Below are 15,140 nucleotides of genomic sequence, written 5' to 3' on the forward strand. Positions count from 1 at the left end.
AAAATCACCCTCAAAGAAAACTTCTTAGTTGTGTGGTTGTATTTTGTGCTTGTGTGGTTGTTCAATCAAACTTAAAGTAGTGTCTGTTTTGTGTTTTGGTGCTTGTGTGGTTGTTCAACCAAACTTAAAGTAGTGACTGTTTTTTGTTTTGGTGGTTAACTTAAGTTATTGTGGTTGTTGGTTGAAACAATGAAACACTATGATGTTTGTGTTTGATGATCAAGAAAACACTAGTTATGTTATGCCTTTATGTTATTATTTCGTGTTTTGTTATCATATTACCAATTACATGTAACTGTAGTTTTATGAAAAAAGGACAAGTCAATTGAACATACACAAAGATATATTTATATATATATAGCTTTAATCAGTAGAAACATACATCACTAAAACACCAAACCAAACTAATCCACAAAATGAGAATCCTAGAACCAAAAGACCTTGCGTTAATAACAATTGCATTCACAAAAAAAATTTCAACGACACACTAAATAAAAGAACAATATCACATTACATATCAAACTAATGCCCAAAATCAGTTTCAACATCCTTCTACATTTCAACTGTTTTTCTTGTTTGTTGGTCTTCTTCAACAGACCCAAAATCACAGTATTCGCCTGGCTAGGAAATTCTGGATCATACCAATCGAAAAACTTACAAGGATTTCGAAATGAGGACTGCATTTCATAAAATCAAAGTTAAAAAAATTACATAATACGAACTTGGCAAATAAAAAGCAAAAAAATATGAAACAATACATACCCCATAGTGTCTACAACTGAGAAATCTACGTCCGGGATTGTCATTTGTCCATGAAATTTTCAGAATTGGAGGAGTCCCACATAAGCAAACAAGTCTCCTATTATAATTCATGAATTTAGCAAGAGCAATTAAAACAAAAAAGAGAGAAAAATTCTGAAATTTGAAAAGGAAGAAGGGATTAGGGAGAATAAATAGTTAGAGAATAGAGAGAGAGAAAAATCTTTAAAATATGCCAAATATTAAAGAAAAATGGCTCTTTTACGTTTTTTACCGTTGTACCTTTATGATGTGGCAAAAAATCACTTCCTCACGCGCCTAGTAGAGTGTGTTGTCAATTTCTACGCCATGTGGACGAAAAAGGTGCACGCGACAGAGGAATAAACAAGTTCCGGGGGGGGGGGTAATTAAAACGGAATTTAGTTTAGGTGTACACCGTATAAAAAGCTTCAAGTTCAGGGGGTAGTGAGTACTTCTGCCTAGAAAAAAAGATAGCATTTTATTTGAAATTTATGATAATGAAATTGAGAAACAAATTTGAAACACTTTTTTTAATTTGATATCCAACTCTAAGTTGGATTTAGATACTTATAACCAAACATCAAATTTGACATAAAATATATATATATTTTTTAAAAATGAATAATTCTCATAGTCAAATAACTTCTATTTTCCCAAATAGAGGCATCTAAGTTATACAAGTAAACAACTATCCTAATATTGGCCCGCACCGAACCAACCCATTTATATATGGAAGAGGTAGAGGTAGACAAAAGAAGAATTGATGAGAGCTAATAATTAGACATGACATGCGATAACTTCAACTTACTACGAACATAATCTTAGATAGAAGATTATGGATGATGCGTTGTTGAAAATCTTACGAAAAATACCTTCATCGCGATACTTGTATGAAATTTACTAAAGTTTGAGGCGTATCAAATATTGTCCTTAAGGATATTTCATCCGATATAGGTGTATCCCGCAGGATTTAACAAGCTTTTCTAATATAAAATTAGGAGCCAAAAATTAAACTAACAAAGATTCAATAAAAAAAAACCATCACAATAAAATGGGAAAATAATATAAGTTTAGCTCTATGATCTTTTCACTTCTACCTTCTCAAAATTACATAAACAAGATCATTTATGCAAAGGAAAATAAGCTCCAAAGTCTCAAATGAAACTAAAGTGTACGTAAGAGTGAATGTCATAAAATACATTAAAGACAATAATTGAAGTCAATTTATTTTGGTCAAATATAGACGTTGCAACAGCCAGATGTTTTATCAACTTTAATAGTGATTTATGACATAATCAAAAATATATAAATACTCATTTAATAGAATAAATATAGATAATAATATCAATATTTCTTTTGATATATTAGAATATTCTTTTAACACCAACTTGGATAAAGGGTTAGTTAGGTAGTTGAGAGCAGTCTCGTTTTTCTTCTTCTTTACTTTTCCATCGTATTAGTAGTCATAATATATTATTACTAATATATGAGAAGTTTCTTGTTATTTCATTTCTGTTACTATTTAGTTTTTCTTGCACTTTGACTATCATATTATTTTGTTGCACTGATTGTCCCTTTGTTTTGTCATGCTTTCTCTAGTGTTGTGTTTTGACTTCTTCTCTCTCGTATTTGTTTTATTTTTTCCGAACCACTCTTACTTGAATCGTGGGTCTATCAGAAACAACCTCTCTATCTCTCAAGATAGGGATAGGTGTGCATATACACTATCCTCTTCAGATCCTACTTGTAGAATCTGGCTTGCTCAATCTTTTGTGTGATGCCCTTAAACTCCATATTGTTCAATTGAGTCAATTTTGGGCTTGAGCTTTAGTCATGTATTCTTCATTGTATTAAACCCCTTGCCCTTAAACTCCATAAGTCTGGCTTGCTCAATCTTTTGTGTGATGCCTTTAAACTCCATATTGTTCAATTGAGTCAATGTTGGGCTTGAGCTTTAGTCATGCATTCTTCATTGGATTAAACCCCTTGCTGCCCTTTCCATACCTTCTCCATTGATAAAATTATGCATGATTTGTATTGCTTTGCCCTATTCTTCACCAAACTTATACCAACTTAAGTTGCTTCTTTTTTATGTAGTTTTTGAGTTCTTTTTGCTAATACCTCTTGTTTACTTCCATGACATTTCAAATCATCCTAGTCATTTCAAAACAATAGTAGATAGATGAATAAATAAATGAATCTAATTTACATACATGACCAATAAGATATAAAAACTATATTAGTTCACATTTAATAAGATGTGAATTAAGAATCTAAAATTGATGAGTTTAGTAATAAAGTTATGAATCATAATAAATAAGATGTGAATTTAGAATTTAAAATTGTTGAGTTTAGTAACGAAGTCATGAATCATAATAAAAGAAATTTAAAAAATAATAATGTAAACTTGCACAATGAGTGAATATATTGAACTATCAAGGGGATTAAAACGTTTCGATAAAGGTATTGATCAGTTCAACACTTATCAATACACCTACGGGGAACTCGTCTTTTGATGTTCTTAGCACTAAATTCATTGTATGATTATAAAATTATGGGCCCATATCTAACATGTGCTAGATGATTTAGTGAACTTTATATATTTGTGGTGCAAATAATAAAATATACTGAACAATTGCTCAAATGTTACATCCGCCCAGCTGCCTTTAAATGTTATATAGTAAATGTTATCTTATTTTCAAAATTACAAACTCGCTCTACAAAGGAATATTTGTAGATATTGTTGTGTAACCTAATATTGCAAAGATTAATAATTAGTATGTTAATTGTTAGAAGTTAAACTCTGCATGAGTTTAACACTAGAGACGAACATATAGAGAAAAATAAACATAGAAAATTTATCGTATCCGAGCCATAAAAATGGAGAACATCCTAATAAGGGAAAGTTCTCCCTTTAATGAGCTAGAGCTCTATGTGATGACTCAGAGGCGAATCCAGAACTAAGAGTTTGGGGTTTTTAAAAGATAGGGTGGTTCGAACTAAGGGGGATTCGAACCCACAACTCTAGCGTTTCACAATCACTTCTATACCACCGAACCGGGTTCACAAGTTACTATACATATATATTATTTATTTATTTCTAGTAAAAATATAGGGTCTACATAAAAGCTATTGAATTCGTCCGAACCCACGAACCGTCGGACGAACCTGCACCTAGCTCTGCCTCTGTCTGACGTGAATTCATAATGAGTTAGAACACTATGTGGCGCGGATTCAAAATAATCGAACTAGTAATTCTGGATACAAACTTGAACCGTTGACCTCCAAAAAGTCATCATCATAATTGGGTTGACCAACTTTCGTGTTAGCCTCGAACTATAATTTGGTATTAACAAATATATATTATATAAATTAACGTGCTCTCAACTACTATCCATTGTAGCCAAATATCCTCTTAATTAATTATAGTATATAGTTTCTCCACACCTCATTTCTTAATTTCTCGACTCGTTGTTTCATACACTAAAATCTTTCTCCAAAAATACAAACAAACTCCTAAAACATTAATTCCATCAATTTTATCGATGGAGAAGGAGAAAAATCGCGATCACAACAATATTATTCCTCGATCACCAGTCAATACTCCGCGTTTACTAAGAAGCAAAAGTGGAATGTCACTCCCAGAAATTCACAAAATCGACTATGTTCCACCAAAACATGTCAATCGATCAAAATCGACCACAAAAATGCGATCTAATAGTAGAGGAGAAGAAAATGTTAGCCCATTGAGGATGATCAAGAACAACAAAAAATTTCAAGAAATTGAAGATCATCATAATCATAGTACTTTTGCTAAATTCTTACAAAAACGCGATAATGGATCAAAATCATCATCAACAACAACAACAGCAACAACAACGTGTGTTAGTACAAATAATAATTCGCGATCTGCATGGGCATTGTCACCGGGACGTCCTTTACCTATAGTCCCTAAGTCACCTAGCTCGAGAAAGTTGAAAATGGACACGTCTAAGGACGTTAGTGATAGTGGTGGTGATCGTGGTGGTGTTACTAGCGTTTTAAAGTATTTTAAACAGAAAAAAATTTCGCCCATACTAGAAGAAGATTTTCATCAGTATCGTCTTATGAATAATAGATTAGTACAATGGAGATTTGTCAATGCTCGTGTTGAGGCTTCTATGGCTGCAATCAAGAGGGTTGCACAGGTAAAAATTTTTATGAATTAATTAATTCTTCCATAGGTAGAGTAATTAATTTTAAGTATGATAATTTATTATTTTAATTTATTGTACTAAAGTTACAAAATTAAATAATAACGAAAAAACAACATATATATATACAATTATACATATATGTTGTATCCATTTTTTATTTTTTTTTAAAAGGCCTAAAATGTTAAATATAGTCCTAGAAAACACAAATAAGTGCCATGTACATTAAATTGCTAGGTAAGTGTAGCCACATTGATCATCAACTCACTTTATATAATATTCACTCGATATCACTTACAAATTAAAACTTGATGTCTTTCACCATACGTGACATATACCATAAACTTACATAAATCCTACTAGTTTAGAAGCTAATTACTTAGATATACTCTAGTTTACAATATTACGTATTTTACCAGATTTTGGTCCCCCAAATACGTCTAGATGCATGTATGTCGAATACATAAGGTCAAAATTAGGTGTAATTTGTCTTGATACATTGTATCCAAGTGAATTCGCATGTATCTGGGATACATAACAAATCCCGCTCGCCTGACTCGTCTCTCTCCCATCTCACTCGCCACTATCCCATGTATCTGGTATCCCAGATATATGCGAATCACACCAGATACATACATATACATGTATCTAGTGTCATTCGTATGTATCTGGTATACATACGAATCTTGCTCGCTTCCCTCCCAGTCTTTCTCACCTCTCTCCCTATTTTCCTATATATGATAGCAATAATATATGTATCTAAGTGTATTTTCTTCAATATATGGTAGAAAACTCTTAATTAGTGGTAAGATATGTAATATTATGAAAGTATAAGTAATGACAGTATATATGATAGTGAAATATATTTAATTATGTAGTTTTTCCTTCTTTATAAGTGCATATTCTCATTTATTTTTTTCTTGGTGATGAGAACAGAAGAAGGTGTTCAATGTATGGTTAAGAATTTCAATTATGAGAAATTTCACAGCTGAGAAGAAAATTGAAGTCCAAAAAATGAAACATGATATAAAAATAAATAAGATTATGAACTCTCAAAATTGCTTACTTAGAGAGTGGCAAAGACTAGAGTTGAAAAATTCTGAAGCTGTTGGAAGGGTAGCAAGAAAATTATCAGCAATTTCTCTTTGTCTTCCACTTGTTGATGGAACTGAGGTATTTAATTTTCTTTTACACGTTTCTTAAATAAATTAATTAGAAAAGTTTTTTCCGACTATTTTATCCTTTTTATTTGAAATAACTATTTTTAGAAATTAAAACAAATAATATTCAATGATTTGGACAGGCAAAAGTTATGTCGATTTACGATGCTATGATCTCAGCAGAGGAAGTTATGGACGGTATACAGGATTTTATTATGAATATGCAATGGCAGGTAATTAAAATAAAATAAAATTATCCATTGCAAAAACATATAAAGTATATATATATATTTACTATAATCTTTTCGCGAGTTTTATAACTAAATAATTATCTATTATTTCATTTACCTACTTAAACAATCATTCCCTGTGTAATTGTATTAAAACATGCTTTGATGCTGCGTTGGCCTATCGTGCATGTATTGTTGATTGAAAACAAATATTTGACAAACATATAAAAAGAAAATAATATATAATTGAGATATGAAACTCGTTAAAAAATGATAATCTAGATTTATTTCGACAATTAGCTCTTAAAAAGATGTTCATAGGAAATTGGCTCATCGTTAAAATATTAACAATAAGCCAATTTCTGTGGGAATTATTTGCTTTTTTAATAGTGATTAGAATAATGAAGAAAATTAATAATATTTTTTTTGTTTTTAAATTGGTTTTCCAGATTGAGCAGTCATGTTATCTGCTCACACAACTTATAGTAATTTTAAAGCAGGAGGAAGAGTTCTTGGAGGAGCTAGAGAGTCATTTAAAAATAGTTGATTCTTTAGAGGTAAGACCTTTTTTTATTTATTATTATTATTATTATTATTATTATTATTATTATTATTATTATTATTATTATTATTATTATTATTATTATTATTATTATTATTATTATTATTATTATTATTATTATTATTATTATTATTATTATTATTATTATTATTATTATTATTATTATTATTATTATTATTATTATTATTATTATTATTATTATTATTATTATTATTATTATTATTATTATTATTATTATTATTATTATTATTATTATTATTATTATTATTATTATTATTATTATTATTATTATTATTATTATTATTATTATTATTATTATTATTATTATTATTATTATTATTATTATTATTATTATTATTATTATTATTATTATTATTATTATTATTATTATTATTATTATTATTATTATTATTATTATTATTATTATTATTATTATTATTATTATTATTATTATTATTATTATTATTATTATTATTATTATTATTATTATTATTACTATTATTATTATTATTATTATTATTTTTACTTTTAACTTCTTTGATGACCATAAATTAAACATGCACACTCTTGTTTGTCATGAAAATTAATTTTCGTCCTACCAAATAAAACTTATAATAAGTATACATTTTTCTTAAGAGGAGCACACAAAGTATCTCAGTTGCGTTCATGCAAAATTCATAGAAAATCACATATCAAATATATATTTTACTAAGAGAAGTCAAGATATTCATGAAGTATAAGATATGAGATCAAGATTTTCATTATAACAATATATGGTCAATGAGCATTATTAACATTATGCCTTGAGATCAAACCTTTGTGCTTTTTAGTACAAGATTTTGAGTCTTATATATTTACAATTTTACCATCAGGACATCTTAAAATTGAATCGTATTCTATAAATATATATGATAGGTATCTAATGTGATATGTATGAATTTATTTTCTGAATTATTTGCACATCCTAGATCTATAATTTGACCCATGCATCTCCTTAAAGGATCGGAGTAGAGTGAAACTAAAGTTTCATGTTTGATTTTGAATTAGAGACTTAATAATCGATATCTACTATATATCCATAGCCTTTCGAGCTAACAACGTGGCTTCTAGATTTTATTTGTGGTGACCTTACTCTATTTGTTGTGGTGGTGGCAAGAGTCGCTAAAATGTAACTTTTTGTGACAACGCAATGTTGTCACTATTAAGTTTCAATGATTAGCTTTTTCTCAACAATTTTTTAATCGCCATGAAAAGTCTCTTTTTTTTAGTAACTAATTTCTAATTATTTTGGTGTAGATTTAGTACATCTATAAAGGGTACATATTTTTCCAAAACCAATAATCTCTTTGTATGTGTAGGTAGAAGAGGAAACCTTGAGAGTACACTGTATCCAATTGGCTAAGGAGAGGACAACAAGATGGGAAGGAGCTTAAACCTAAAGATATTTTGTGTTTTTTTAGCCAAAACACACATTTTTGAGATCTACTTGATATCATTATATTTTTGTTGCATTTTGTAATCCTTAATATCATTATCTGTTAGTTCACGAGTTTATAACAATTACGAGAAATTTTTATAAATAATCACTCAGAAATCATAATACCTAAAATTCCACTAATTAAAGTTTTAAAAGGAAACATTGAGTACTTATCCTATACGATTATACCAATCCCCCACAATTGGAAAAAAAAAAAAGACTAAAGAAAAGAAACCCCAAATCTCCAATTATATTAACACTCCACATTGGCCTTTTGTGCCAAACAAACAAGAGCAATTGAATTGTCACCACCACTTCCGGGCAACTTCCTCTTGGGCTTGGCCTCTTGTAACATGGACACAACATCCCTCATGGAAGGCCGGTCAGCCGGGTTCCGGCTAGTACATAGCAACGCCACCCTAAGCATCAACATCATTTCCTCCCTCACTCGAGGACACGAAGCACCAATATTTTTATCTAAAACATCATTTATACCATTTTTAATCTTCATCTTGGACCTTACCCAATCCACAATGCTATTTCCATCGCCAAATTCCGAATCTACCGATCTTTTTCCGGACAAAATTTCCATTAGCACCACTCCATAGCTATAAATGTCACTCTTTTCGTCCACTTGCAACGTATACGCATATTCTGCATCATAAAAATATATAAATGTACAAAGTTAGATTAGTGATCTGAATCTTATATTATTTACTATTATATATAGTGTAAAAAAGATTAAATCCTAAACATATTTGATAGGATTATATTTGATTCGATTTTATTTTACAAGTAGCACTAGCAAGTAAGATAATTAAGTGAGATCACAACTATCTTGCACACAAGAAATCGAGTTATCATAACATTTTGGCTTTTATAGCCCAAAGTATTTGACTTTTGAATTTATATGTTTAATAAAGAATATAGTACTAGGACTAATAAATTAAAGGGTTTTATAATCATGAAGATTCATATATTATACTTTGGGAAAATCTTTGTGGGCCCAAAGAAATAACATAAAGTGAAAATCAAAAGCCTCAAGAGCCAAGGGAATAATTCACGCGCAATAGTGGACATGGTCCCTAAAAGGTTAAAACAATTATAAGTAGTAAATCACGGAGAAAAAGAGCAAAAATAAAAATGGTAATGGTGGTGCCATCAGAGGCGAATCTAAGATTTGAAGACTTTGGGTGCATCATGGGTTTGTTCTACTGAATGATTCTAAACTTGAATCCCTTATCTAGAAATCACTTATAATAAAAACTATAAAATGTGGTTTTGACTAGGCTCGAACCTAGGTCGCGAGGGCGGATGCATTGGCCTGTTCCAAGTGTCATTCTATACTTTTCATGGGAACACTGTTAATTATATCTAGTTGTTGTCAGTTTCTCAAAATAAATATACATATGTTCATGATTTTTTCCAAAGTTAACTGGTGCACGTGCACCCCACCTATACATGTGAGTTCGCCTCTAGGTGCCATGTCACCCTTATACAAGATCAACGGAAATATTCCCCCCCCCCCCTTGAAAGAGCTCAAATTAGGCCTTTTCTATCATCACTGAACCAACAACACACTTTAAACTGAATTTCTCAATACAAATATATAACCGTACAAAAATTACTGAATTTCTGAAGTCCGTCCAAGGAAGAGGATTCACAAAGAAAGTGGACACATTGAAAAGGACCAAACAAAATGATGAAGTTCACCAAAAATACAATATGACATGATACCACGTTAAGCACGCAAGTCATGACCCTTTTCGTCACCCTACACAACGGACTAAACCGACACGATCGATGACGAAATATTTTTGGATAAACATAACACAACGTAAAAAAAATAAAAAAAGCACAAAACAAACCTTAATTATTTTATTTATTTATTAAAATAATAAGCTTGAATAAATCCGATTTTTTGTTCACACAAGTCTTTTGTGGGGAAATATTTTTATGAAATTGTGTTTTAATATTTGGTTGGTTAATGAAAAATATCTTTCAAAAAGTTATATAATAAAGATTCATATGTCTATCTTTTTAATAAATATCAAGCTTAATATTGATAAATTTATAGAAAACAATTTAACTGGGTATATAATCATTATTGTTACTAATATTGGCAAATCGGAAACATTTTGATGAACTTTTTGAGTGTTAAAGATAATAATAATGTTTAAAGTGTTAGTTGGAAAAACAATATGAAATTAAAATTAAGATAATTTTTTTAAAAAATCGACTATGAAAAATGTGATTTTCGGTGATGTTTTTTTCATGGCCACCTTAAAAGTTGTCACTAAAAGTAATATTTTAGGGGTTCCCACTACCCATCGTAAGTAATAATGTTACGGACAACTAGCTCAATCATCACGATTTATAATAATTCGTGACAGGTTTTATAGAAACGCCACTAATACGGAGTATGGACCCCTATAAAGACTACAAACATACATATAACACAACATGAAACTATTAGATTTCAAATTCGTGCACGTTGTCAGTTAAATTGTAACCTCTTGACAGCTAAATCAACCTTAGAAAATAGTTTAAAAAATTAAGGGAGATTCGAAATTACTTACCGGGTGCAATGTAGCCATAAGATCCAGCAATGACGGACATCGATTCGTCGCATTCAATCAATTTAGCAACCCCAAAATCAGCAACCCTAGCTTCCATTTCACCATCAAGAAGAATGTTGCTAGGTTTTAGGTCACGATGAACAATGACAGGGTCACAATCATGATGAAGATAACAAATCCCTTGTGCAACACCAAGTGCAATTTTGTACCTAGTAAACCAATCACCAACCAAATTTGCATCTTTGTTCTTGTCATGTAACAAGTCATCAAGGCTACCATTAGGCATGTACTCATACAACAACATAGTACATTCATTGTTACTACAACAACCTAGTAGTCTCACAATGTTCCTATGTCTTACATTGCCTAACACATCCACCTCTGCCAACACGCCACGTCGTTTCCTCGTCGTCTCCTTATGTTGCTTCCCCGCCCATAGCTTCTTCACCGCTATGATATCGCCACCTGGCATTTCCGCCTTGTACACTGTACCTATATATAGACACGCACACACAAAGGTGGATTCAGAATATAACCTTAGTATTCAAGCTTTCAAACTATTTTGGAAGTTACTCATGTACTTTTAAGAGATTTTTGCACATGATTTCTCTATGTTCGACTTCACTAACACTATAGATCATCTACTAGTTGCGGACCCCATTTTGAGTTTCACTTGAAATTGTACATTATATCTATAGACAAAGACAAATCTAGAATATAATCTTAGTATTCAAGATTCAAGCTTCTTTTAAAATTACTAATGTCAAAGAGATTTTGCACATTTCTCTATATATGTTCGACTTCACTAACACTATAAATCATCCACTAGTTGCGGACCATATTTTGAGTTTCACCTAGAAATGGTACATTATACCCACAGACAGAGGCGAATCTAGAATATAATCTTAGTATTCAAGATTCCAACTTATTTGAAAACATGATTTTGAAATGTAATATTTATTCTACTATTGCTTAAGAGACTTTGTACATTTCGACTTTGCTGACACTACAGATCATCCACTACGCGCGGACCCCATTCTAAGTTCAAGGTGGAAATTGTACATTATATCTATAGATAGAGGCAGATCTAGAATATAATCTTAATGGCTTTAAGGATCGAAGTTATTTGAAAGTGCACTCAAAACTAAATATTTATGTAACAATTTTAAGGTAAGATCTAGTCTATCTTATACTTTTCCATTTGAGAGTTATATTGATAAAAGTCCACATTGCCAACTTGTCTAGGTGATGTTAGCATTTTAAAAAAAATATATATGTACACCAATTTTGTATGATTTTTCCACCACATATACTTAATGAAAAATTGCGGGTTCAACTGAACTCATTATAACTAACAATATAGATCCGTTAAGTACCTGCAGACCCCATACCGATGATCTTATCTGTGATTGCTATGCTTTCGAGTACATCATCTGCTGTGAAATTCAACCTTTTGAATGCTGTTAACTTCCACGGTCCAATTTCCTTGTCACATGGAAATCTTCGATTGTAATTTGAATGAAAACATCGAATTGCCACAATAAGAATGATAATTACTACTCCAAATGCTGCAGACGCAATCCATACTATCAATGCACCATCTGTTTTCTTTGAATGGTTCGAAAAATCTGTCTTTCCATCTTTGAGTTCATCCGTCCTGCACGGATTATGTATGATAGTACCACAAAGACCTTCGTTTCCTACGAAAGACGAAGGATGGAACGTTGAGAACATAGACCCTGAAGAAGGCAATGGACCAGTGAGCTGATTATACGACACGTTGAAATGTTCCAACGTGCTAGACTTTTCGAAATTGGAAGGGATTGTTCCTGTGAGAAAATTATGTGACAAATCAACGTCTGTTATCGAAGGAATACCAGATATTTCCCAAGGAATGATTCCTGTAAATGAATTTCGTCGAAGATTTAGAGAAATAAGCTTTTCACAATGTTCAATGTCCCATGGAATACTACCATTGAGATTGTTTCCTTCGAGTTCGATTTTATAGAGATTTTGACATCCTTTAAAATCAGGGAGATTTCCAACAAGGCCACTGTTACTTGCTGAGAATATCTGTAAATTCGGGGCGTTCCAGATATTATCAGGCAAGTTACTACCGAAAAAATTCTCAGAAATGTTCAAGTACATCATTTTCGGGGCATTTCCAAAATCTTTTGGAATTTGCCCCGAAAATATGTTCTTGCTGATGTCCATGTAAGTGAAATCAGGCAAAAAACCGAATCCTGATGGAATCGTGCCATTGAGTTTGTTGTCTTGGATTCTCAACCTGGATAAAGCGTTGCAGTTAGTTAAGGATGAAGGAATCTCACCAGTAAACTCGTTCGAAAACAGAATGAGTTTAACTAAGTTGTTGCTGAGGCAGAGATTTTGGGGAATTGGACCAGTCAAATTATTTGAAGACACATCAAGTTTTTGTAACTTAGCATTTGATCCTAACATTCGCGGTAAAATTCCAGTGAGTGAATTGTTCCAAAGAGCTAACAATTCGAGATTTGGTAACTCACCAATCCCTTCAGGGATTTCACCTGATAAGTTATTGTTCATCAAATACAACATGATAAGCTCTTTCAACTCTGAAAATCCAAAAGGAATGTTGCCTGAGAGACGATTATCCGATAAATCCAGTGATTTCAGCAATGTGAGTTTGGAAAAACTCGAGGGAATTGTACCGATAAAATGGTTCTTGAAAAGAAATAGAGATTCAATCTTTGTTAAATTTCCAAGCTGAATTGGAATTTCACCTGAAAGATTAGCTTGTGAGATGTCAAGATAAGCTAAATTCGATAACGAGGAAAATCCAGGAGGAACATTTCCAGTGTAATTGTTGTATCCAATTTCAAGATGTTCGAGTTGGTTCAACAATCTCAATTCCTCTGGAATTTTCCCACTCAGTGAATTTCCGGCTAAATGTAGGAATTTCAACTTGTTGAAATTCCCATAACTTGCCGGAATTTCACCAGTGAAGTAACTGCCACCAAGATTCAAATACTCAAGATTTTGTAGCCCAACAAGCTCTACAGGCAACACGCCTGTAAAGCTGTTGCTATAGGCATTCAAGTGTACTAGGGACTTGAGATTCGTTAGCCCGTCAAGAGGAAATGCTGAATTGAAATAATTATGACTAATATCAAGTGTTCTAAGAAATGGAAATTCAAAAATGATGGATGGTAAAGGTCCATCAAATGAATTTCCACTTAAATTTAAGTGATGTAAGTGTATCAAGGATGCAATATTTTGAGGTATTTTACCAGAAAGGTTCCTCTTTGAGAGATTAAGTGATGTAATGTGACTTGTTTTTGTGTCACATTTGATGCCTGACCATGAACACCAAAAGGGCTGTGAACCAAAATTTGAGAAAGTTGATGTAGGATTCCAATCTTGAAATGTATTGTTTGGATCTTGAAATGAAGATTTTAAGGATAAAAGTGAAATGAGTTGAAGAGGAAAATTTGAAGTAGTGAAAACAAGTGAAAATTGTATGAGAAAGAAGAAAATTGTAGTGAGAAAGAAATGGTTCATGGTTAAGAGATTGTAAGAAAAAATTGGTTGAGGAAAATAAGGTATGTAAAGATGAGTGGTAAATTTAAGGGAAGTAATGTTTTGATGGTTAGAATTAGCTTTTTGTTCATGATGATTAGTTTCTTGTTTTTTTTTTTTTTTTTGTGAAGAGATAGAGAAAGGAAAAGAAAAGAAAAAGATTCACATGTATAATCCCTTCAAGAAAGGATTTAACTTATAATCCCACCGTTTTAAAATATTTATCACGTTTTACTTATCGAGAGTCGAAATATGTAAATTATTTACCAATTTAAAGTCGTGATTTTTAAAATTTGAAGTTGTGTTTGGACATGCATTTTTTACTTGGAAAAAAATTTGAAGTTTTGTGAGAAGAAAATCCAAAAATTGGGAGATTGAAAATATTTGAAGATCATATTTTCAAAATCTGATCAAATTTCATGATCAAACAAATATTTGAATGTCATATTTTCTATTTACGATTTACTTTTCCTAGTTCATATACATAAATTATACATGAATTCTACATATATTACATATCAAGTCGGTCAGGTAAATAACTATTCCTTCTGTTCATTTTTACTTGTCAATTATTCTAAAAATAAGTTTTCACTTTTATTTG

General features: G+C 31.2%; 2 protein-coding genes across 2 annotated transcripts; one reads left to right on the top strand and one right to left on the bottom strand.

Annotated features, from left to right (window-relative positions):
• The first annotated feature begins 4,760 nt into the window (after positions 1-4,760).
• On the top strand, positions 4,761-8,358 carry LOC102596918 (QWRF motif-containing protein 7-like). Its single transcript, XM_006355552.1, has 5 exons — positions 4,761-4,967; positions 5,910-6,146; positions 6,277-6,366; positions 6,813-6,920; positions 8,284-8,358. Exons 1-5 carry the CDS (start codon positions 4,761-4,763, stop codon positions 8,356-8,358), a joined length of 717 nt encoding a protein of 238 aa, XP_006355614.1.
• Positions 8,359-8,522: 164 nt separating this feature from the next.
• Positions 8,523-14,649, bottom strand: LOC102597241 (leucine-rich repeat receptor-like protein kinase TDR). Its single transcript, XM_006355553.2, has 3 exons — positions 12,358-14,649; positions 10,982-11,473; positions 8,523-9,056 (listed from the first exon to the last, which is right to left on the bottom strand). The coding sequence occupies exons 1-3, from the start codon at positions 14,519-14,521 to the stop codon at positions 8,656-8,658; spliced, it is 3,057 nt and encodes a 1,018-aa protein (XP_006355615.1). The 5' UTR covers positions 14,522-14,649; the 3' UTR covers positions 8,523-8,655.
• Positions 14,650-15,140: the final 491 nt, after the last annotated feature.

This window comes from Solanum tuberosum, unplaced genomic scaffold (genome assembly GCF_000226075.1).
Source record: "Solanum tuberosum cultivar DM 1-3 516 R44 unplaced genomic scaffold, SolTub_3.0 scf00204, whole genome shotgun sequence".
Taxonomy (NCBI): domain Eukaryota; kingdom Viridiplantae; phylum Streptophyta; class Magnoliopsida; order Solanales; family Solanaceae; genus Solanum; species Solanum tuberosum.